Source organism: Rhopalosiphum maidis, chromosome 2, assembly GCF_003676215.2.
Source record: "Rhopalosiphum maidis isolate BTI-1 chromosome 2, ASM367621v3, whole genome shotgun sequence".
Lineage (NCBI taxonomy): Eukaryota > Metazoa > Arthropoda > Insecta > Hemiptera > Aphididae > Rhopalosiphum > Rhopalosiphum maidis.
In genome coordinates, this window is record NC_040878.1 from 64,926,604 (window position 1) to 64,954,530 (window position 27,927).

Sequence of the window (27,927 nt, forward strand, 5' to 3'; positions counted from 1 at the left end):
AAAATTAAATATGTCATGTCTTAGTGATTATACAAATATTGTTTGAATTATTGAAACGTGCGTGTCTTTGATGCGAAAAATTGAACTGAAAAGGTAATTATTTTTTTTTTCGTGGTAACCATAACGACCTTTTACGACCGATTTATAATTATTTGTAAAACTGTGCACTTTGAAGTTTAAAGAATAAACAGATTGTTTTATTAATATGATGTTGGTGTACATCATCTGTTCATACTACATCAGAGAAAAAATATGAACTGAAATGTGAACACTGCAGACAAATTGTCTGATGTCTATTTATCCCTATAGAACGTCAAAGATTTTATTTATGAATGAGATATTAATGTGTTATACGAAAAAAGATAAAAAAAATAAAAAAATACATTTTTGATAGGATACACTGTATATTATACCAAATAAAATAACACGGTGACAAATATTTCATGATACATCAAGAGTATAGAAAATTACAATTCAGGCTAGCGTGTCAGAATTCACAAGGAAATACAGAAAAAAATATGAAGACAAACCATCCACATATAGTATATAATTCTTAGAATTACCATTTTTTCAACTACTGTGATTCATCATCGTCTCGTCAAATAATTGTATTCAAAACTAAAATCTCTATGAATCATGGTATCCATGATATCAAATATCTAATATGTACGATGAATAAATTACCGTACCTAACACAGTAATTTATTCACCAATACGACTGCACATCATATTACAATTAGGATAATACGTGTGAATTTATTTATTTAATTTATGAATTTGAAAGTGTTTACCACTTTAGGATGACAACAAACTTAAAGTTAAATTTTCATCAGTTTTGAAAGAGCAATGTCGAGTAAGCTAGTTTTAAAATATTCGTTTGGTATTTACTATTCACGTGCTACTATATTGTTGTTTGAATTTATTCTGTTAATACTTACGGTCTCAGAATAGAATTACAAATTATCGTATAAAAATCAATACAAAGAATTAATTATGTAATCTATAGCTTAATGATCAATGATTAACACATTTAAAGCGACAGACGGCAGTTATATATAACAATACAACATTTATAATTTACATTATCAATTGAATATTGAATATAATAAAGTAATGCATTTCCATATCAAAAATAACTATAAAATATAAATTATTGTTGGTTACCGTATACCTATTATTATCTAAAAATGTCATTATCACGGTCTTTACATTTTGAGGGACTTAAATCCTGACTATAGACGAATGTCATGGATCAGATTTCGATATGATAATGGAATATTAAGCGATTGACCACGCTTGAAACGTGAATGAAAATAAGACATATTTTGGATACCTGGACTCGAGAATAACCGCGAGTACGGTCGAACTGATGAGAAACCGCGACGGCAACGGGAACACTATATAATAATAATTATTATTATTATTGTTGTGATATCGTAATATCAACGCAAGTGAAACTGTCGAGTTATTAACGTCTTTGACGGTAGTAATAATAATTACTATAGCTATCGTACTTGCGTTTACCGGTCGACACCGTATCAGATGAATTCAATTACCTTAGAGTATATCATGATACGTGTATTACATATTATGTTACACGAGGTCTGCTACCGCCGTAAGACGCTTAATATCATATTATACTCATGGCGGCGTATCATCTGTGACGTCTGACCCGGCTAGCTGTGGTGAGCCTGCAGGCATGGCCACAGACTTAACGGAGTCATCTTCTTCGCGGCGGGGGCTACCGACCTTATGGTCATACTGATGTAATATAAATTATAATACGAGTGGATTGTGGTGGTGAATGGTGATGTAAAATATTCAGACGTCATACATCGTGTTTCTATATAGAATGTCACCAGCAGTGCCTTAAATACCCGGTGAGATGACAAAAAACGAAATTTTCAGTATTACCGGCACGAAAAAAAAAGTTATTTACGATAAATATATGACGGTGTCTTCTGCAAAACCCACGTGAAAAATGAAACACCGCGTGATTTGGCCACTATTTTATACCAAGGTTGAAAAAAAGTAGTAAAATAATGTTGTTATTGTTTCACATCATTTCTTCGTTTAGACATGCCAACCCGGTACTGGCTAATATATCCAGGTAAATGCAGGTACCCGCTGATCAGTTTTCAAATATCAAATGATGACAAAACTGTGGTACAATGAATAACGTACTAAAAAGTACACGATTTTGACAATTTTCTTTTTTGGCTATTCCATCATGCATAGTATTATATTTATTATGTAATGTAAATATGTAATGATGACATTTTTTGCAAAGACACTGTGCAATACAATATATGGTCGTCACGGTGATACCATTGACGGATATACACCATCGGTAACACGTTTGAAATATTTCAATAATACATAAATACAGTAATATAATAAATTATTAATTATTATAAAATAGTAGTAAAATATAAAATGTATCGACTAAATTAAAGTGCAATCGATTGAACATATTATACTATTATGAATTATCACGATCCATCATTCTGTCATATAACTTAATCGCTTGTCTAGATTCTGCGTATGACTTTTTTTTTTTTTGTGGTGGTTAGGTTTTCTTTTGGGTATTTATCGTATTATTATATTTTGGCTATTTTCTACCATAGACCTTGATCGTTTTTGATCGCAAATTTATTATTAATAATTTACGAAGTCAAGTTTTAAGAAAACCTTGTCTTACAACATAAAATATGTTTCCCGTAGTTATATTTTCTCTTTACCGCGTAATGGCCTTCCCACCCACGTGTCACGTGCCCTTAAAATAATCAAATATATGAGTTTTGTGGATTTCGTAGATTTTCTTAGATTTTCACTAATTTAAACAAACACTTAAATCTATAACATGATAAATTACCAACAAAAGGATTTTATATTTTTAAATTATTATTTTATCGTATTATTTGCCGAGGAAATTGTTCATACGTAGCATTTAATTTGTGTCTTACCCTAGTACGAACTTCATATAAAATGTATATTTAATCGATTTTAGAAGCAATTTTGGAAAAAAATATTAATACACCTTTCTAATTCTTACATTTCTTAAGAATTACTTCTTCCATAAAAATAAAAATAAATATTATACGAAAATCATATTTGTATTATTAAGTACAATTCTGGTGCTGAGAACCATGACGTAAAACTACTGTATGCGTTATTATGAGTGATAAAGTAAATAAAGCTGTATGCAATAATATAATAATAATAATAATAATAATATAATGGTTTATATGATTTTTTGATTTTTTGAAAGCGAACTTATTAAGATAATAATAAACAGTTTGGAAATAACCCAAATTATAATATTTCCAGGTAATCATTATATTAGCTAACGTGCAGTATACGAACAAAGTAAAATTATGTCGATATGTATATTGTATATTTATAATAGTATATTGTTATAATGACCCGTTATAAATATACCAGAAATTTAAGCTAGAAATTTGGGTATTGAGAATGTCTTAAAATGAGAACAAAATAATAGCCGTTAAGCATATTACATAATATAGTGTTCAAGTTGTTTGGTAGAATACAAACTACTGAAGGACTAAATGTAAATTGTAAAATTCAACCAAGTGAAGTATAAGAGTAATGTATTTGAGAATCATATTATACAAGTAGCATTTTATTGTGTAAAGTTGTAATTGTATAATAAGCAAAAAGGATAAAACAAAAGGAGAAATATACAATGTTCAAAATAGATTATATGACATTACATCAATGTGACTGCGGTATATTATAAATTATAATTTATATTTTTTGGAAAATAACGTTGTATATAAAGTCACAATTAAATATATTCATGATATTTTTATTGAAAAAATGTTCAGATTTTTGGAAGATGATCAGACTAAACGAATTTCAACTAGTATATATTTTTATACTATCGTAAAAAAATATGTTCATTATAGGGTAAATTATAAAATATGGTAAAATATAGTATAGATAGTGTAATATAAGCATTAAACATAGTATACAATTATAAATGGCGTGTGTACGGCAAACACATGGTTGGACACGGGTTGGATTTATTGATCATTTAGCGTTCGATGCCCCCTACCCCACGTTGTCCGTGAACTTGGTAAAGTATAGTCAATTATAGTTGTTTAAATAAAGCGAGTTTTCTTATATTTTTACTTTTAAATTAGAATATAGTTCAAACTGAATAATCGTATATACAACCAAATAAACTGTTACAATAGTCAATAATATTAATAATCCAAGTTCATAAAAACATCAAATAATTATTTGGAAAAAATCTCAACTTTTCTCTGTAAATTTCGACAAATTCTATTAAAACTTATATTTTAACCTTGAGTCTTTGAGTAAGTTTAAAGTTTTCTATTTTCCCCTATCTACAGCTAAAATAAAAATGCACACAGAATATTATGAATATATTATCGTGGATATTTGTAGGTGTATTGAGAATTTTTATTATTTTAAACAATTAATTTACATGAAAAATGTAATACTTTTTTTTGAATTATTATAATGAATTTACTTCGTAATCATACACTATTTAATATGATTCAAACGAGGTTTCACATGCTAATTTTAAGAGTTAGTTTAATTAATATTTAATTTGATTTGACTTGTATAAGTGTATAATAATTTTAATTATAAACATAATTTAACCGCATATATTTGCATAAAAAGCATTCTTATTACTTACAAACAGTATTCGATTATCTTTAAATATAAATATAGAATCTTAATTAATTTTAACTAATAATAATTTTTTTAAATTTGTTATATTTTAAATATATACTGGATCAAGTACACGAATAAAATATTTATCTAAGTACTTAAAATCTTAGGTTTGGTACATTAGTTTTATTTGAATAACAATAAAATTACTTAATATCACAAATATAAATTCTATGTTTGTAAATTGTAAATAGGCTGTATTAATCGTTATACATTTTTCTTATACATATTATTGTATATTAATTGTATTTTATTTTGTAATATTGTATTGATCGATTTCATTTATTTTTTTAAATTACATCATAATTCATTACAATAAATAACTATTCAAATTAGGTTTAATAAATTATTAAAATTTGAAAATTGGAATTAAAATTACATTTTATTTATGTAAAAATAAAATTTTATCTTAATATAATGGTGTTATGGATATTTGAAATTCCTCAATGAACACATATATACATATATTGTGAAGAATAATATATTATTAATGAAGATAGAAACGACATGTAATTTACATAGTGATTATAAAAATAATTAAAATTTGTTTTATTAGATGTACGTTGTACACGGGGATGTCAATTTTAATATAAGCTAAGAGTCTAATAAGGTTTGTTTTATTAACATTTACACTTTTATTACATCATAAACATATTGTTTTATAATTTTTGGAAGCTTAGTAGTTATAATACATATTGATGTTAAATGCGTCATAGTGTAGTTTCTCGATGTATACACGTAAGTAATATGTTTACAAGATTTTCGAATTGTCTGTGTGTGGTAAAATTTATGAAGATTACTGGCGTTGAGTTATTATGCTATCTCGGTACTTTTGTCACAATATTTGGAAGACGTAAAACAAATGTATTTTAAACACAAATTTGTTGTATACGCATGTTTATATGATGCTTTTAAATAAGTTATTTTTTATTTTTTCTATTAAAACAAGTTGTTAGTACAAAAAGTAATTTAAATTAATGTATAATATGCTAAAATTACACTTGTTAAAAGAATGAATTAGAATAAATTTCTATGTTATTATTAATAAAATGTGTAATGAAATACTATTCGCATAATGCATATATAATATGAAATAAAATACAGTGTAAGGTTTGCATATCTAGTTAAATATCCATATTTGATTCTCAATAAGCATCAAAAATCATGATTTACGTAATATGTATTATAAAATATTTTAGATATTCATGCAGTTTCAGGCTTTTAAAATGTCCATTTAATTAAAAATTTGTTTATATAATTAACTTGAGTGAATAATAATCGTTGTATTTTTACTGAACACTTTAAAATCAATGGTCATATTGGTGATGTAACTTTTAAATATATTGAATATATATTATACTGATAATTATTCATCATATGAGAACAATATTTACGTATAATTGCGTGTTATTAAAATTGAAATTTAAGAATTGAATGTATAGACATATAGATACTTTAATAGATATAAATTAATTAAAATACAAGATGGATAATACAAAAAAAAACTAAGGCGTTTTAAATTTGAAATGAAAATATTGATTTAACAATGATTTATGTTTATTTTTATATACGTATATGTTTTGGAAAATATTTTTATTTTTATCTTTTTAGGGGCGGGGGTGTCATAAGAGGAGGTATAATAGACGTGCTCTGAAAGATTCATGTGCAGCCAAAGCATTGATCGGAAATTGAACGTAGATTGAATTTTGATACGTACTAATTTTAAAATCTAGTGTAGTATTGTTTAACTATAGAAAACAGCAACAAATAACAAAAAAATGAAAACACGTACAGTTAAAATGTACAACAAATTTAAAACACTACTCGGCACTCATAATAGTTTTTTTTTTTTTTTAATACAATGATTAATGACTGAGATTCAGAAAAACTACACACAATCCGAGTGCTTCTATTTAAAACGTAATTTCCGCGATGCTTAATCCTGAACGAGGTGAGCGAAACGGGTCGGGAATATGCGTATGATTTCCACATTGAAACAACAATAAGCATCGAAGTGCTGTTGGTTTTTTTTCGTTCTCTTTTGTTTACGCTGAATATGGTAGTGAAATATTTTGTTTTTAATATAAACTTATTTAAATCGTTAACCCTTCAAAACGTAATCTGGCTAAAAAAAACACACTGCGTCACACCGAATGTCCAGTTGAACCACCGACCGTCTCGATCAGTTAACCTCAGAGCTTTTGCTGCCACGGTCCGAACGAAAATAAAACCAGGTTCATTCCCGGGGGGGGAGGTAGGCAACCCCCCCATTCGCAGTATTTAACATAATGCTCTTCTACTGTGATTCTACTCTAATTTGCTGTTAAAAAGTTAATGCTTTGGCGGGAAGCTATACCTTTACCTCGGTTATATATCGATTTTAATGAAACTCAATTAGAGCGTATAAAATTACATCGCGTGGGGGCTGTACGTGTATAGTGTTAGAAAATTAAAAAGGATGAGCGTAGTCGTACTCAGTTTAAGCTGCTGTAAGTCAATTGTAAAAATAAAAACCAATACCTATCGTCGTCGATAAAGGCTATATGGTCATTCAGGCTTTACAGCACTCAAGAATATAAAGCCCCGTAACAAATGTGTATAGGTACCTATGATAACGAGACTTAGCCATATGTATTTAATATCTACATACACGAATAATTATTTTTTTCCATTTATCTACCTAAACGTATTTTTTTGTTTTTTTTTATAGCAAAATACTGCAGTATAGGTAACGAATAGCTGAAAAAGTAATAAATACATAATAATAGTAAATAAATTTACCAATTGTGTTTAAGATATATTAAGTATGTAATTACTAATTATATATTTAATTGTTATGAAATATAAAAACTTAAGATAAATAATATAAGAATTTAAGAGAGCCTCTACATAGGTTTTAAAGTATTAAGTTAAAAAAATATTTTAAGTCCAAACTCGTTTACTAAAAACGGAATAATTAAGTTAAAATACATAATGTGATGCTTATAATTTATGCGATTTTCATAATATATAGATTATTTAAATACAACTTCCAATCACAGTACAAACAACGATTTATTTTAGTATATTTCTTTCTGCATTTTGAGTGCTTTGACTACCTACTCAAAAAATTATTTGTACATGTGATAAAAAAAGAGCACATTATATTACTCTATTACCTTGTTTATATTGGGATATAAAATATTTGTTGTGAAGAATATCGAAAAATATATTACCCATACAACCATTTGAAATCAACTTTGTAAGAATTTAGTAATCATACCATGTAATTATATTACCTTGTGAATAAAATATATCTAATAAAATTTAGATTTGTAATAGAGATTTTCTAATATAATGTGTTCACGTGTTTGAAACGGAAATATTATTCCGTGATAAAAATAATTACAAGCAAATTTGTACAAAATAAATTAATGATTAAGATTAAGAAATATTTTTATGAACACAAAACCATATAAACACAATAATTTCATTTCATTTTAAGTAAATTCGTTGAGGTATAAAATGCACATATGTACTTGTCTAAAATCTTTGAAATATATTATTAAAATATGCATGATACCATAGTCAAAAATATCGTGACTATAAAATTATTATTAACTGCATTATGCATTTTATACAAACATATACATAATGATTAACGATTTTCAATGTTTCTATAGAGTGACTCTGACCTGAAGCGTAATACGTATGTCGTATATGTATATATAATATATAAAATATGAATACATAATAAGTAGTTTTAGGAAACTACTAATGATTAAAACTATTCAAGTTTTATGAAAATTTAGTAAAAGCTTTCAGTTCTGTTTGAAATGTATAATAAAATGGTAAAAGAATATATTTGTATAATGTGTATATACGTGTTATGTTACGTATATATTATAGCGAGTAATACTTTTTTGATATTTTAATCATTACAATACTTTATAACCCTTTGCTACTAAATGTGTATGGGATTTGTTCTAAAAGTTCTTCTTGTGTGTAACGTCGTATATTATTTTTTGAAGCTCTACGTTCTTATTTAGAGTCTTGAATCAAGCCTGATTTAACTTTAATAAACATAATATTAAATATAATTAATACACTATACAGTCTATACATCATTACTTCTTCGGAAACATAAATATTTTTACACGATATAATAAGATTTTCTTTAACATCCTTTAAGGATACATAAGACAAGGAAAAAATGTTTGAAAATGTAAAAATAATAATACATTGTAGAGTAGACATTTTTAGTGAGCATAAAAGTTTAAGGATTCCGTAAGTTGTTTGTTTTATTAATTTCTACAACAGTTAAATTTTTACAGTGACAGTTTAAAATCTAAAACAAAAAATATAATACAAAATATATAATAATAATTTTTATTAAATCTATGGTTTTAAATTTACTCGTTGAATATAGTATATTTTAGTTTATATTTATCGCTGAAAAGTGATAAAAACGAATTGTATGTCTTCTACAAGCGTTCGTTGTCAACGAATGTATATAATTGTTCCTGCAGTTAAATTAGTGCCAGTTGTAGGTAGCTATATAGTTTATGTTTATAATGTATAAGAATATAAACGGTGGCAATTTTAAGCCATATACATTTTGATTTATGTATAACTTGTTTTGTAACTATATGCCACAACAATATTGCGGTGTATATATTTCGTATATATATATAAGTCAGTGAGCTTTATATGTTACTTAATACCAAATAGTAATAGTTCAATATTATAGTTATAATACTTTAGTTTACTATAAAAACGTTAGAATATTGTAATAAAAATATAAGGAAAAATAAAATATAAAATATCAAAAAACAACAACTAGAACCGTAGCAGTAATGAACATATCTCGAATATGAACATGGAAAAATTATTAACGACAAATTTAAAAAAAAAAAAATAGATGGAATTTCTTTAAATCGTTTTCAATACCATTATATTATTTTTATTGACTAATCAATGTAAAACGGCTAAATTATATACGATAATATTATTATTGTCGTCCCGGGAGTAGATTTTTATACGTTGTTTTTCGCTCTTTTGACCTCGCCCGGACGAAGGTCGTTGTCGTTGTCGGTGACGCGACGCGTTCGTATTTCGTAAACAAGGGACACCGTGCGTCGCTTAGTCGTTTACGATATTATCATTCGCGGTCGGCGCACGTTTCAGAACGTCAATACCACTGTCCATCCACAATTTAACGTCATCTGTTATGGGGTTTTCAACCGAAACGGTATAGTTAACCATCGTGTTCGGAAAACGAATAGTATAGAGCGAGTTTTACATGTGGGTTTGCCACCACGCAATACACGTCGTGCATAAAATATTAAATAATATACTCGTACATCTTGCTGTATATATTTAATGCTAATTATTTTATTATTTTTTTCGTTGAGGTCACTCGGTGACCATGCATGTTTATAACGCTCCCTGGATTATATGGCCTGTATTCTGACACTGTGCCCTGTGATAACTAATAGCGCGCTTGGGATCTGCAGTAAAATAACGGTCTGCGCCGACACAGTGGCAACAAATCAAACCGTTTGCCAGGCGAAAATAGAATAAAAAATTCGGAAGGGATGTGGTGGGCATGTATTTGGGAACACTACGGTTTGCAACCTCTCGGCGCATTAACCAAAGTTTAACCGCTTGATTTGAGAAATTCATAGTGGAGCTCGATTTATGATTATTTTTTAAACAGTTGGAATAATCGTAATAGGATAATCACTATGAGTAAATATTTTAAAAACGTATTAACCTAACCTGAATTTTTATTTGAATCTAATTATGTACACAGGAATCACATGGAATATTAATTATCTTGAATACATTTTTAAATATTATTTAAATCTATCAAATGTACGCTTTTTGTTAATTTAATAGAAATACATTTTAAACTTATTTTATTTTTTTATTTCTACCTTTGTTCTTAATTTAATAAAAAGGCCAGTATCCAATATAGTGTACAAATCCATTTAAACAGATTGTATTATTTTTAAATGAACTCAATTCCTGTATAATTAAATTATTAGAATAAATATTTCTTTTACAAAATATGCGGAATTATGCATACGTGCGGTACGACCTCTTTAGGCCTTTTAGCCTCATCATTATATAGACGCGTCCTCGGGTGTGTGGAAAACACGTTAGAGGAGTACTTGTTAAATTTTCTATCCTGGTAGGATTATAATGGAAAAAAATTATGGAATGAAACAAACTCGTTGCAGTTTATATTATAATATTATGCTGCAGCAATAATGAGCGCGGAACGACGTCATCAGCTATACCCGGTATAATATTATAATTGTAATTATATATAGTTGCTATTATATTATATACCGTAATTATACATAATAAGCATACGTGCTATAGGAGACAACGTCGTCTGGAAAGAATCCGATAATTTCGTCGTCTGCGCGGCCTCTGAAAACGTCGGTGAAATCCGGTCGAAACCGTCTACCACCGCTATAATAACACTGACGCCACTACCCCTCAGCCGGTCTCATATCGACGTTATTATAATTTATAGACGCCTCTCGTCCGTACTCGCGCGTTCACTACTTGTTTTTATATTCGACTTGCGTCATCGCGGTCGCGTTACAGGTTCACAGCTCCACCGCTCCCGTAGTCGACGCGGATTTCTAAAACGATTGTCACAGCGCTCTTATGCTGCTCGAGCGTGACGTGTTGCGTACGCTTAGATTTGTTATTATTGAATATTATTATTATTATTATTTTAATCGTAATGGGTCTAGTTCGACGAATTATTTTACGATACCGCGAACGCGGCCACGGGGATTAATGTCAAACCGCTAGCTAGTCGCGGTGACTAGTCGTAGCGGGCCGAAGATAAGGGATAATCCTCTGACCGCTATATATCATATTATTATATTATGTATTATACCTACGCGTAATCCGACACTCTACCGAATTTTCGGAATAAATTATAACCAAAAATAATATTATATTATTATACATTATGATGTACACCGGAACCGCGCGTACACGACGTGTAACAACGCGCGTTCCCGGCAGTATCCACTACCGGTAGCCACCGTTGGGCTTCTTCGTCCGAGTTCACGTTCGACGACCCCGTTCTTATATTATGTATATACACCATACACGTACAGTTGTTCTACTCGTATGTGTGTGTTTTAATATTATAATTATTATTATACTCGCGCGCCCGATGTTTATTTTCACGGTCCGCTGACGACTGACTGGCTGCGCGTTTTTCGATCCATTATAACCGATTTCCTTGCGTGTGATATTATTCTGAGGTTAATTTTGACCGAAGCCGCAGTTGACCGAAAATTCCGTATAAAACGCGCAGAAATACCGACAATCGGTCATCGCTGTGTCATCGCCACAATTAGGTTTACGATTCGATGATAAAATATCTTGAAAAGTACATGCATAACAGTAAATTGTGTGTTATCCTTGTATAATATAAACATATCTAATAAATTTACCATCTTCAATTGTTCAAACACGTTTGATTAAAATATGCATCATTTTTTAAACGTTTCTTAAATTTAAAAATAACTATTTTTTATTTTTTTTTTTTTAATTAACATTGTAAATGGCGTATGGTTAACTGCAGTGTCATCATGCTTTATCACGTTGGGCACTTAAAAAGATAATATATGGGTTGTAACACGATATTGAACTATGTTGAAAATAGTATTAAATATGCAGCATAAAAATCGATATTATTTTTAACTTTTCCCATTTATCACAACAAAGAGTATAACACTACCTGTCGAAAAAGGTTTTCGTAGCCTACTTCCTACATGAATAAAAACAAATCTACTCGTCTACTCGTAGTAAAATTTAAAGCATAATATATTGATTACTTACTTAGTGCGTGGAATGAATATACGTTGATAATACTGTGCACTTTTATTGATATTGATTTTTTTCAAAAGGGCTTAAGGGAATGGACCGATTTTTCATGACGTGTCTACTTGCTGAACCGGTTGAAAAAACGTAATTACCTATTTAAAGTAATAATCGAAATGATGTTCTTAGGGAAGACGAAGAAGATGAAAAGGAAAAAAACGACGAAGAAAAATTAAATGTGAACGACATTTTGGAATGGTTCCCAAGGTCAGTGTCCTCGGACAGCATCGTAGAGTCCACGTATTGTGTGGACTTGGTGAGAAGGTTACCGTCTCCATTGTCCATAAAGGTGAAAGGACGTTTCTGCCCCGGTAAGTGCTTTGTGTTATATTATATTTTAAGTTTTTTTTTCTCGAGACTAGTTCCTCCCCATTGTCCACGTAGTTCTCATCACGGTCCCTTTGACCAATTGATTATAATTTTCATTCCTACAGCTAGTGCCTAACGAGCCACTAAAGTGGTTTTGAACATTTCTTTAATAACACACAAATACATAACACTTCTATTTTATTTTGAAAAATATTCTCTTACAAAAAAACACAATTGATACAAGTTTAAAAGGCTTATAAATGTAGTGGGTACTATTAATTTGATTTAAAAATTTAACACAAACAAATATGAATTATTTTATAACATTTCGTATGATGTCGAAAACGATACAGCTTGTTAATTATTATGAATAAAATAGTTTACATTTTAAGTTAAATATATGTGCAATAATATATAGACAATACAATAATATACTATATAATAATATTAAGACCACTATCGTCAAATATGAAACAATTGCTCTCGAACAAAATAACATACATTAAAAATGCTATTGGTACATCCAAATAGTGACGATATCACGCTATTATAGATACTATTTTCAAATTTTAGGTAGGTACTTTATGAAATAACTCATGTATTTCATTTACCTGACACATTATATAATGTTTTCAAACAATACGTTTCAATGGCGAATTCCCTGTGGAATTTTAGTTTACTAAATCATATTGTGGTCTTAAATCCTTTAATAAATACCCTATACCAGCTGAATGTTAGCAATGGATAAGCACTTGACCTTTATTAAGTGTTATGCAATTGTTAACTCTAAAAAAATAAAACCCAACCAACAAAATTATATGTTGCCTGGTTATTTCATGTGTTTTTTTTTTTTGTTATGTCAATAATGTCTCAATGTCACATATAGGAGTTGACAGATATTTTTAACATCGTTTTAATATGGTAGTTAAAGATATGAAATAAAACAATTTTTAACGAATATTTACTAGGTATGCATAATTTTTTTTAAATAAAATGTAATTAATTCTCTAAACGGTTAATCATATTATGAATGTTTTTGGTTCAAAACAATCGAAGGTTGTAAAATATGTTTTAAATTGGAGATTATCGTAGTTATTATGTACCTATATATTCGTAATAAATACTTAGGTACCTATAGATTAATGAGCACTTCAGTTCTGTTTAATAAAACTTATATATTAAGTACCTACTTAATGTGTATATACACATATACATTGTGCGTGAAACATTTACCATATGAATAATCGGTGTTTAGAAACATGAACAATTTAAGGCTAAAAGATAAGTAACACAATTTTTATTCTCGTTGTTGTATTCAGTTCGTTAGTTAATTTCCGTTCAAAACTTTATACTAAAAGTTTAACGAAAGTTGAAAGAAAAATTAACTCACGAAAAATACCAAACATTCATCAAAATGAAAACTTTTATTATTATTACTTTTTTTTTATTACTACATCTCTTTGTACATTCATCATACTACGTTAAACACGGAATGATACTTTCACTAGATTTATATTGCATATTACTTATAAATTATGATGTACCATAACATTTTCATCAATATTGCAAAGTTAATTGTTACAGTGTCTAAAGACTATAAAGCTTATTACTATTAAACGATATAATGTAAGACTAGTAATTTTTTAGATAATTATTCATTGTGTTATTTAATTAAATATATTGTTTATTATTATTGTTATATTATTGACGTTGAGTATGAATTTACAAATATTTGTTATAAAATACCTACACTATTTAAAATAGGTACTAGGTACCTACAACTTACTTTAGTCTGTTGATATGTTAGCTGGTGTATCGTTATAATTGTAAATCGCTTTTTATAATACGCTGACAATATTTTATTTTAGTTACTTACTCTATTCTTACTCGTTTCTTAAGATATGTTGTATCTATATTATGTTATCCTCATACACGCAATCGCAGTTTGTACACGTGTCCGAGTGTTTGACGTCCGTGTTTTATTATGACGCATTATACAGAAGTTATCCTTCGTCACTGAACGTCAGAATAAATTTAATATTTATACACTATTGTTGTCAATATAAACCCGAGAAATAAACAAATATATTTTTGAATATCATGATGAAAATCGAAGACAAACATTTTATTTAGAATCATCGTAATAATGAAGAATACGTGAAGACATATGATGTTTGCGATATGGAAATTCGATGACACGAATATGTTTTTCAATATTTTTTTTTTTTTTTGCACAGTAGTAAAAAATAGAAATTATATATAGTGATTAATGATTAACGAGACTACTGCTCGGAAGCAAGAAAATACTTAACATGAATAAAATGATTTGAAATACAATAAAAGTTATTAACAGGAGACCTTATAAGATTCAAATTAACAAGTAATTGTCAATTGAACATTGAACATTGTATTATTTTCATATAATAGTAGATAGGGAACACCCTTGTTTGATTTTGCTTTATATATTTTGAATAAAAATGTGTTAAAGCATTTTATACAAAAGAAAATTAATAAAGTAGGTACTGTTTCACGAAAATTGATTTTTATTTTATCAAATATACTACATAATAATATATTAAGGTAGTATAGTATTTTAGTATTTATATTCATTATGACAATATACACACCTACCTACTATATGTTTGAGCACGTCTGTGTTTGATATTATTAAATATTTTGCACAAATATATATATATATGCATTTAATTTGATTAATAATGTATAAACAATATGTATTTAATTAAGTATGTTTTTTTTTTTATTATATGGCCATCTTCGGGAAATATAATATTAGTTATCACGAATAATGAAAAAAATAGTTCGTCATACATGATGGATAAATTATTATGGTTAAAAACTTTAAGTATTAAAGTTTAATATATAAAATAAGTAAATTAACTTATTATATATATCATATAAATAGTTATAGGTAATTTACAAATAATTGTGATAAAATGAGACAGTTAATCTAATGTTGATACTCATTTCATTTCAATCGCTGTTAATGAGGTTTACAGGATATCATGTTTACTAGTACGGAAATTTGTTCAAGTTGGGCGGCACTTTTCCATTTTGTCAGCAAATTTTAAATTAAATTACAAACTAAACTTGTTTTAGATTACTAAATATTTTTTTTTGTGATCAATTTTTCAAAATGTAATATTTATGATGATTATTTTATAATAATAATAATAATATTTGCTAATACAGTTATATTATTTAAATAAAATACAATAATATATACTCGGGGAATAGTTGTAATTAATCTACAGCCTATAAAGAGTTTGGTTTTCCTAAATATTGGTCAATATTATTTTAATGCCACCTCCACAAGTCCATAAATGTTCTCAAAATGATTTTTAATTTTATCATATATACGTGGTATAATTTACTAATATTATTATGTTAGTGTGTTTAAATTATGAATGAATGATTAAATTAATTTGGAAATCATTGGAATGATTCGGTTGGATAGTATAATGCATTTATAAATAATTAGTTTAAAACAATATTTTAATAAAACTAAAAAATTTTCCCCGATAATATTATAATAATAAACTTAAATAATATGTATTATTCTATACACTTATATGATCCAGGTATCGCTGGTATATATTTTTTTTAGTCTTATTTAAACCGATTAGAAAAAACGGGAAATGATAACTTTAGTAATTACTATATTATAACACATGTTTACATAGGTAGTAATTTTAAAATGGATTTAAATTCACTGTCAATTTCGTTTATAACTGGCAAATAAAATTACTGACATTAAAAAAGTATAAGTATCCGTGGATTTAAAACCGTTTTAACGTCACCGTGTATACATTTTAGCTTTTGTCTTGTGTGTCATTCTTCTACAAATTTGTTTTCTTCTGACATATGAAATTTATTGGAAACCATTAATCAAGAAATAGGTTAAAAGTTAATTTGAATTGCACATAAATCTTTCAGTTGAGTTGATCGCAAACATTCGTTTAAGATGCTCAGATCGTTCACTCAATTTTCATGTCGTTTGATGGATAATGGGAATAAATCCAACGTATGCTAGAGTAACGCTGAATCCCATCAGAAAATGACGTTAGGAATTTATATTTTTACTTAAAATACATCCACGCGCCAAAATATTACGAACATTTAATATAATTTAATCTGGTATTAAATCCACACTGATAAAACATAATTTATTAAATAAATATTAAATACACAGGAAAAAGTTTGTTGCATTTACTTTTTCTGATTTGTACCTATGTATGTGGGAAAATCAGAATAACAAAATAGAATCCAGATATTTCATTATTAATTTATTTATTCTGTTTTTCTCTAATTTCTATTAATTGCTAACTATAGTATCTACTGTTTACGCTAATATAGGCAGTGCTGTAAAAATTTAATATATTGTTAATACGTTTTCAACTATGACTACAAAATTTCATTAGTACTATAATATTTATAATCAAAATAATTATATTATATTATATATAGTATACAATATACATGTTATGTGATGTGCTAGTGTGTGTGTAGGTGTATAAAATATATTATAACAAATAAGTTGGCCATTATCGTGATTTATATTGTGTACCTACTACAACAGTATAGTCTGTATAGATGTTTCTGATGAATGGATATTTTTTTTCTTTATAATGTACGATTTTTAACACATTACATAGCCCGAAAGCATGTTATTGTTAATACCTATATGTGGATTAGATAAATCGATTTAACGACACAGGCTTATTTCTAATTCAATAAGCAAATTCAATAAACATTTTTCATTCGATTATAGATAAAAAAAAGACCGGAGTTATCGCCATTATCTCCTACCTAGAAAATATTGCTAAATACATCATAGCCTGAAAATAATGAGTATTATTTTCTTGTCAATATTGCGTACGGTCTAATTTTAATGGACATATTCTAATATGGTTTAATTGACTAGTAATTTACGTTAATTCCTTAATTTATGTTTTCAACAATATCATATATATATATATATATATATATACAGACACCATATAATAGTAGTTAACCTATAATGAAATCGAATTCACAGAATTTCACTACCGTAGATACGTGCTGCTCTAGAGCCGCAATTTTGGCGCAGTATAAACACTATACACATACGTTTCTGCATATAAAATTAACCAGCAGTGCATTTCAAGCATGCGAAAACAATGAGTGCATTACTAAATACTTATAGGGATGCATATTTGATACGTGCAGTGCGATACTAACTATTTCTAATTCGTAGTAAAATAAATATACCAACACTAAACTTACAATTTTTTTTTTTTTTTTGAACGATGAGAAATATATTATTAAGCTGAAAATTGTTATTGAAATTCATAAAGGATTCAAAAAATCGTTTTATTAGAATACCTTTATAGACAAATAATATTTTTCAAAATTTTTTTAGGTAGGTACATAAGATATCAATTACGGTTTGTTTTACACGATTGAAAACATTAAGATAATAGTTTATAAAATAACACAATGTGTTAAAAAATTAACTATTGCGTTAATCAGTAGCACGACTGCAGTTATAAATAAATGACTGGGTTAATGTGAGAATTGAGCTCATTAGTATAGTATCTAGTTTCTGGCGTGTAATTTTTATATTCAATATATCAATCCTTGTCTGTAGAGTGTCAAAATTATAATCATACTCTATGATTTATGGGATTTCCAGTTAAGTAATTTTTTGTTAGTACAGTTTTTACGTTTATTTGTTTTTAAGTAAAACTAACGGACATTGTTAATATCAAAATATTATTAAGATGTGTTTAAAATATACCACATTTAAGTAGAAATAACATAATGGGTTTGTTCTGGAATAAATTATAATCGTGTTATAATAATTTATGTGCTTTATTAATTTAGTATTTATTTAACTTTTACATTTTAATGATAATATCGAACTAGTTATTCTTAAATTAAGTATTCGACATTCTAATAATTGTAATGTATTACCTATATTTAAACGAATTTATTTATATTCAAATGTAATTATTACTAAGTGGATAGGTAATTGGTTTTTATTTTTTGATAATAACTTTTAATCACAATATAAATCTTGAAGATAAGCTGATGAATTTATGTTCGAAATATTTCAAAACATTTGTAATAATAATAAGAATAAGTTAAAAAAAACCACAGCATCTTATCATAAAATTGAAATAATCGACGTTTGATAAAAAAAAATTGTTTGAAGTAAAGCTTAACCCTACAGAAACTTTAGAAGGTTACCTGTACTTACGATACCTCATATTTTAATCTGCATTTATTTTATATGAAAAGGTATTAGACATATTATAAGATGCTAAATCTCCCCACACGAAAAAAACAAATATAATGATATATTAATATGCATTTATCCTTTCATTGACATCATATGATAATTTAATTAAATGAAGATTCTACAACACTTGGTCTACAGAAACCTCTGTGAGCTTTATAGCTTAACATTATATATAAGCTTCCGATTATAATTGAAATGATTGGTTAGGGATTTAATCGTATTTTATAACAAAGATTTTAAGTTAATTAAAAAAAAATTACTATAATATCATTCAAACCAATTACTATATATATATATATATATGGTAATGTTACGTATTGTTTTTATTCAAATTATACGGCTGATAGTATTTGAAGTAGATACCCACATTTCAAATTAAATAATTTATAGTACGTATCTTGTACACTTTTATAAAAACCAATACGTTATATTATATTAAATAATATATACATATACTATTATGCTTACGATCACACGACAATATATTTTATCCCGAGGACATACACTTGATACTTGAAAGCATAAACAACTATAGAAATAGAAAAGGCAAACTGAGTGAATATCGAGATGTTGAGAAAGGTTGTAAAGTTGTTGGACATATGTTACAGGTAACCCGGAAAAATAAAATTGATGGAGATGGCGGAAAACCCCTTAGTAGAAAAAGGACCACGAACGGTGATAAAATATTGTAAAAGCAGAGTATTTGTATATTGTGCACATTGTACACGGTACAATATATGCGTATATCTACTTATACATATGTATATACGTGCAATGTATACTATACCCAGTGTAAAGTGAAAAAAAAATGAAAAAGTTTTTTTATACGTTGTATCCATTATTAAGGTCTCCATACTTTGTAAACACATTGTATATAAATCCCGACGGGAAGAAATAAATAATTTTTTTTGCGATTTAGTTATAATACATTAACGTTTAAATTCGGTAGGCTAATAAATTTAATAACATTTAAAAGACATTGTGTCTTGTATAAATTAAAATAATTAATACAATTATTTGGGTTTCAAACTTATGGTTTGCCAGGAAAATTACTATTTTGTCTAAAGTAATATTTTTATCAAATAAGAATAAGAAAATTAATTTCCTACAGTTAATTTTAAACCGTAAATAGGTAATTCTATCATATAAGTTTCATTTGTTTTATAGTATGTTTACGGTTGTTATAGTGTTTATCATTTACTGTGTTCGTGGGGGTAGTCGATGAAATTACTTTTGGTTCTGTTCAAATACACAAAGGATTAAAACTCGTATTTACTAACCTAAATTTCATTCGAATTATTATTAAAAATGCATATAATATTTATTTTAACGCATTAATATTACTATACTACCACAGTTCCTTGAATAATAATTAAATATATCCTATTATACCAATATTGACCAGCCGTTATGAATTTAATTTTAACTTCACGCGAAACGAGTAGTTCCTATAATAACATTAAAATAAGTAGTTATTCAAATGGATAACGAGGGTTCAATAATAGTTGGAAAAGATTTGATGCGCAAACGTTTTGAATAATATGTGCATCAAAAAAATATATGAATTTTTAACAGTACAACTATAGGTTGTTTGAGATAGGTGCGATCAACTAGAGAATACTTAACATTCAATTAAAAAATTAGAAATGAAGTACCTACCTAGGTAAAAATAACTTGTCTGTGAAATATCAAATTATAAAAGGTAATAAAAAAATGTTTATAATATTATTGTTAAGTATTATCTTAATTTTTGCTGTATATCGATAATACATACATTATAGCATATTTATGAGATCAATATATTCTAATAAATATTTTGTTTATTAGCTTATACGAAGTTTATACTATTAATTATTTATTTTTAAATTATGTATAACTTTCTATTATTAATCCTAATTATATAAACTTGTATTATACGCACCAACTGTCTTATAAGTTATAAATATTCTTCATAATACTGAAATTTCACGATTTGCCGTTAACATACACATATTTTAACAAATGTAAAACATGCACTAATGTAAAATACTTAGGTACCTATATATAAAATATAAACATTAAATATCAAAACTTTAATTTATTAAGTTTTATCTAAATATTTATGTTTTATAAATCCATATTAAATTAAATTACTAGCAATTCATTTCATACGATACTTTGCACATTTATTTTTGACATCTTATTTACACGTTAATAGGAATTATCCTGCCAGAAAAATAAAATTTTAAAACTTTTCATATCTCAAAAACTAATATATTTTATTATTTTTATAAAAAAATACTAGCTTAACCAACAGAATAAATTTGTTTATTTTTTTTTATTTATATTTACAGGTTTACGTAGATAAAAATTAATTCTAATCCTTTTCGAAAAGAAAAACAATTAGTTCATAGTTGTTAGATTATTTTATTAACATTTTAATTATTTTTTAAATGATATAAAAAAATAAATCAAAACTTTTGAAAATATAATATTTTAATACATCTTATAGATATGTCACTATTTGAAGTCTGAAATATTTTATCAGTTTTTGTTATAAGCGATTCATATATTATTATAAAATAAAAAATGCTTTAATCGTTCAAAAGTTGTTTAATATAGACGACTATCTGACCGGTAATAATTAATTAATTAATAATCAACTATGAAAAACATCTTAATATAATTTTAAAATAATAAAATATACAGTATAGATATCTGATTTATGCATTTTATTTAGAATGTAGATTTACTAAGACGGAAGAAAACTTTATAAATAAGGGTTACATAAATAAGAAGCCAATTATTAGTAGCATTTAGCTTGAAATTTAAAATTGAAATAAAAAAATTAAAACCAGAAGTCCATGACTCCACTTTTGTTTGTATCTGCAGTGAGTCACGAAGAGTTTTAGCGAGTGCAAAAAAGTTATGTACTTAAATCATTTATGAGTGGATTGTGATGAATTTCTAGTCCGAAGAAAAACCATTTGTGAAAAATTTCAGTTTTATTCTAAAATGATTTAATATTATGGTTGTTTCGAAGGATAGTATAGGTATTAATTGTATAATTTTAAAATAAAAAGATTTTTTTTTGTTGTGTCATAATAAAAAACTAATAATCCATAAGTATTGCAATTTTCCCTAATTGTATTATTTTATAATATGTTATAGTATAATAAGGCTTGACATAAAATAATATTGTCCCGGTATTCCAGACTCATGTAATTGCGTGGTTTATATTATTTTTTCATTTTTGGAGGTGGAGCAAACTTTTCACTTTACTTTAACTGATTTAGGATACTGACTCATAGCGATGTAGCTAAAATTAAATATACAGTATACACATATTATATTAATAATATGTATTTAGAATTTAATATTATGAAAATTCGTGAGGTACACCAATATAAAATATTCTGGTGTTAGTCCCACTTAATACCTATGGCTTCATTAAGATTTATCAAATGATCGATGAACCTATTTCGATACGTATTAGCGTAAATCATACTACACCTATATACACATGAAATTGAATCCACAACTAAATATGAAATACCTAGTACCTACCTACAATTAATATTTATGTATGATTCTTGGAATAGAACATACAGACACGATACATGTAGGATGTGGTTTTAAAAACGTAATTATTCCACGGCAGTCATCACTAGATTTTGACGTATTGTCTAAAATGATTTATTAAACCGAAATGATACTAAAACATATAACCATCTATATAGGTATTTTTATAATTTATTAGTGCCTATTACATACTATAATAGATTCGATTACTGCTATTATATTCTCCAAATTCCTCGCTGGTTGATTTGAACTCATATTCCTAAAAATATTCGTTTAACCAAAAAAAGCCCATTGTAATTATCAATTTGATCGCTGATAATGAAGTCATGAAGACTTCAACATTTTAGAAACCAATAAATCGACGAAGTTTTATTCTGATATGAAGATATATTATATAATTATTATATTACAGTATATTATGTAATTATTAACGCGAGTATTCATCTGTTTATTAAAAAAAAAAAGACTTTGTACGTGCATTAATAATAATTGATTGAATAATTTCTAAATGCATAAAGGTTTTCTAAAGAATTTTGTATTTTGATTCCTTCTATTATAATATATAAACCACCGCGTCTCGTATAATATAAACCGATTGTGGATGTTATTATATTATAATAACATTCATGCTTAGTGCTCCACCTAAAAATCCCTAATATCATCGAAAATGTATTGTTATTGTTATTTTACTTAAACGAAATATTACTTTAAGAATGGTGTCTACATGCTCAAAACTTGTCGTGGTCTGAAAATATTTCACGTTGAAATAATATAAAATTATAATATCAATTTTGAATACCCAAATAAAATTCATAATACCTAGTATGTTGCACAGTAATGAAAATATTTTTAAATTTCTATTACTAATTTTAAGTAATGAAATAATTTATATTTTTTTGTTAACCAAAATATTTATTGATGATAATATTATATAATTAAATTAATTTTATTTGAACGTGTTTGTTTTATGTATACACATCTTTCAAAAATATAATTATTTAATTATTATTAGTGGTGCATGTTAAAATATTAAATAGTTACTTATGTAATTATTAGTTATTCAAAAATATAAAATAAATTAATAAACTTTAGTTTTCAACTTAAAAAGTTTTTCATAAAAATTGTTTATCTTGGTTTTTTACGTTTAAAAACTTTATGGCTTTTAAAAACTTATATAATAGTGTAAAGTTTTATGAAGTCATTTTTTAAACCATAATATTTGCATTTTTGTACAAAACAAAAAGTTACATAAATATACATAACAGTTTTTCTACTCAATAACTGTAATAATTTAACATTTAAAATATTATCAAGTGAATAAATGTCATTACATTTAATGGATACGAAATGATCTCATTGATTTTCATTTATTTCATTTGATTAATTCTAGTACTCAATTTTTTTTTTTTTTTTGAACATAATATTTAAACTTTATAGTAATTTTTTGTAAATTTAAATATATTTAATACCCGTAAATTAAAATTATTATATATAATAAATTAACCCTACATATAATCTATAAAATACATAATAAACCATTACACACATCAATTATTACTTCTTATAATATTAAAATGTAGTAAATTTGCATTTAGAGTTCCTATATTGTTCAACTTTTAATTTTATTTAATTAAACATTTTTTGTAGGTACCTAATATAATAACGTTGTAGGGCGTTGTCATTATAATAATATGTTTAGCGATGGTATTTTTGGAATGGAGGAAAAAAATTGTTAGGTAACAACTGCGTCTATTATATAATTATAATATATTCTAACACAGGTATCGAGCATAATATGTACATACCTAATATGAGAAATAATTGAATTAGGTATATGTTATACATTTTGGAGTTCATATTTTATATAGTTAATTTAATTCTTTTGTGATTTAAATATATTAATAAAGTTTTTAAAGTTTTAAAATGTTTAATTAAATTATTAAAAACATTTCGTTATTTTGCTATTGTCAATGCCACAAAAAATTACTAAAAACTATACTATACATACTTTTTATTGGATAGTAGACAAATAGTCAACAATTATTTATTGTTTATAAAATAATACGCTATGTTATGTTTATTTTAAAGTATACATTCCTAATAGGTACTGTTAATGCAACAATTATGTAAGTGCTGATGTTTGAAATGTTCTAATTAAAATTAACATACACAGGCTTATACAATTTTAAGTACAATTAAAATTGAATGTTCTATAAAACTGTCAGAAGTTAGTAAAATTGATTTCATATACGTTTTATACAATTTATAATTATATAATTTATTACAGATAATACATTATAAGTTAAATTTTTCTCTATTATATTCAACACTTACAAAATTAAAACGGTTTCCGAGGGCATGTCATATATCCTAAAAGAGTTGCGGGATGTTGGTAATATAGTGACAAATTATTGAAATCTATTCAACAATTTCACACTTTCTCAAATTATATTTGAAAATATTTTTACCTAGAAACAATATTAAAAAAAGATAGATAAATGACACAAAATATGTAAAACTGATTAATAAAAATTAATATTAAATACGGAACCATTGAAATAAAATATAATATAAGATTTTCTTTCCATTCGGCTGACAACTCAATATTTGATTAAAAGCCGCAGATTATTATATTGACTAAATTAAATATTAGCAAGGATAATTTAATTTTTATTGCATTGATCGAAGTTAAATACATTATTCGTTTATACAAATAAAGATGTTTTTATAACCAATTTTATTTACTAATCTGTGTATTTATTGGAAAAACCAATAATTATTAAATTATGTGCTTTATAATTATTTTACAAATGTATATATACATAATACATATGTATATAATTATAGAGCAAACATAACCTTAAAAATTGTTTTTATGTTTAGATAATATTACATTATAATATTCATCCGTGATTTTACGTACTATATGCTATTAATACATCTATGAATTATAATAAAATAATAATTATAATGCATATTTACTTGTGAGTTATGACTGTAATTTCTATTAAAGTCATTCCCAATATTAATATTACTATGATTTTAAAAGCTTCAGCTTCGACTGACTAGTTTTCACATCGAAAATAACGACAATATATACTTACAAAGGCGTACACTAAATCTTGTTTTTATTCTAAATTTTTCAAATTTAATTAAATACTGTTGCCGCAATTTATGTTTAAATAAATAAACAATGGATCTACAGTTTAATTAAATCTATTATTATAGAACCATCATATTTCAATTGTTTTATCTTTTATAATAGTCAATTGAATAAGCAAATGTTTTTTAAATAATTATTTTTATTTTTTACACAACAATATGAAACAAATTTGTGTGCTCTTAATACATAATATAAAAACATTTTTAAACAATGTTAAATAATTAATTGCATTAATATAAATAATACATTTTTATAAAAACAGTCAATAGTTTTGAAACTTTGCATAAATAAAAATTCACACAAAAATATACAGTATTGAATTAAGGCATTTTATTAATAATTTGAAGTTATCAATATCATAGAGTTTACATTTTAAATATACTATTATTAATTATTCCATACTGGTCACAGAGTTTTGGATTGATGCCACTAGTTGTCATCCCTCTCACGAGTCTCTCATCTCTTCCACTCGTCATCGTCCAACAATAAAGTCACTCGTGCTCACCTCATTACAGTACTTGCAGTATTCTACTCTCATTAGTTACAATAGCAGAAGTACAATTTTTTGCCGACATTGAGGAGTCTACTCTCAAATGCCGATAGAACAACCTACGATGATTGTGTCGCAATTGTTCCGCTGTTGCTGTTGACTTTACCTGGACCGTTTTCGTCGCTGACTCCAGCTCTACATCATCATATCCGGCCACTGTGTCTGGAAGGGTGTTGAGTATTGACATCAAGCACACACAGACTTGAGCTTTTTTTGTATGTTTTCAAAACGAATCGGTTGCAGATGCGATTGGGATTCCGTAATATCCATAATTTTCCTTTCTACAGGTGACTTTAATCCTTTAATCACATTGTGGGTCAAAAGTTGGGACAGATAACCGTTATTTGCGTGGTATTATCACTGCTAGTAAAAAAAACATTGATAGCTTGTCTACAGCTGTGCACGGAAAAAGCACTGTCATCGGTAAGTTCAACAATCGTCGTATAGCAACAACTCGTAAAACATCAGTTGAAGAACTCGAGTTTAATCGGTGTCACGTGGATGTTATTGTTATACCGTTTTACCTTCTGCGTCTTTATATCAACGTATATTAAAGATTTAGAATTTATAGTTGTAAATTGTTTTTAATTTGATGTGTAATTGGCGAGACAACGTTTTGAATTTCCTATGCAGTCCATGATAATGACGGAAAATGCTTTACACCCATCGAACCTATATTTTTAATTTCTAATAAGACTTTTTCAAACTCTAACAACTACGATTTTCCAACAACTTGATATAGCCGTATTTATCGTATAGTTAAATGTCTTCAACTCTCTCAGAGCTGAGAAATCGTACAAACAATTATTACGGTTAATTACCTCCTTAATTAACTTAATTAATATTACCTTACGGTCAGTGTTGGATCGTCTGTCAACTCTGTCATATATGAGTCGTCTTCCAACGTACCATTGCAGGTAGTTATATATTTTCACGACCGCTTCCACGTACTGCGAGCTTTGCCGTATATATTTCAAAGTATTTTCTGTTAACTGTGCACTTTTGTTTATTCGAATGAGATATATCCAATATGATGTGGTCATCTCCGACGTCGTTTGAGTCGTGTAATTCCAAACTCAAATTCGTAACTACCAATGGTATTCGTTCTTGATAAAATCCGTTATCATATTATGTAATCTCCATCTTGAGCAGACTCCAATTTCAATTTGCTATTTTTAGGTATATCGATCATAAAAGGAATAACGAACCTTGATTATTGCATCGTTGCTAGCTCCAAAAATCTGGTGGCTCAGTCGCAAAGTACAATTAATCATTCTGTCGTAACGTTATTATGTTTTTAAATTTTAAATTTTATTTTTATTTTTTTATGCAGTTAACTTCCCCGACGTTTTTATACCTTACGCGAGGTTTGATTATAAAAATTGTTTAATATATAAGAAATTGAATACTATAAAATAT

At 26.7% G+C, this 27,927-nt stretch overlaps 1 protein-coding gene across 1 annotated transcript in view; it reads left to right on the top strand.

Annotated features, from left to right (window-relative positions):
• LOC113553697 (ankyrin repeat and fibronectin type-III domain-containing protein 1) overlaps positions 1-27,927 on the top strand; it is a 142,337-nt gene that overhangs the window by 54,203 nt on the left and 60,207 nt on the right. The window contains exon 5 of the mRNA XM_026957173.1: positions 12,754-12,935. Within this exon, the coding sequence (XP_026812974.1) occupies positions 12,754-12,935 (182 nt within the window). The remainder of the gene's footprint in view (positions 1-12,753; positions 12,936-27,927) is intronic.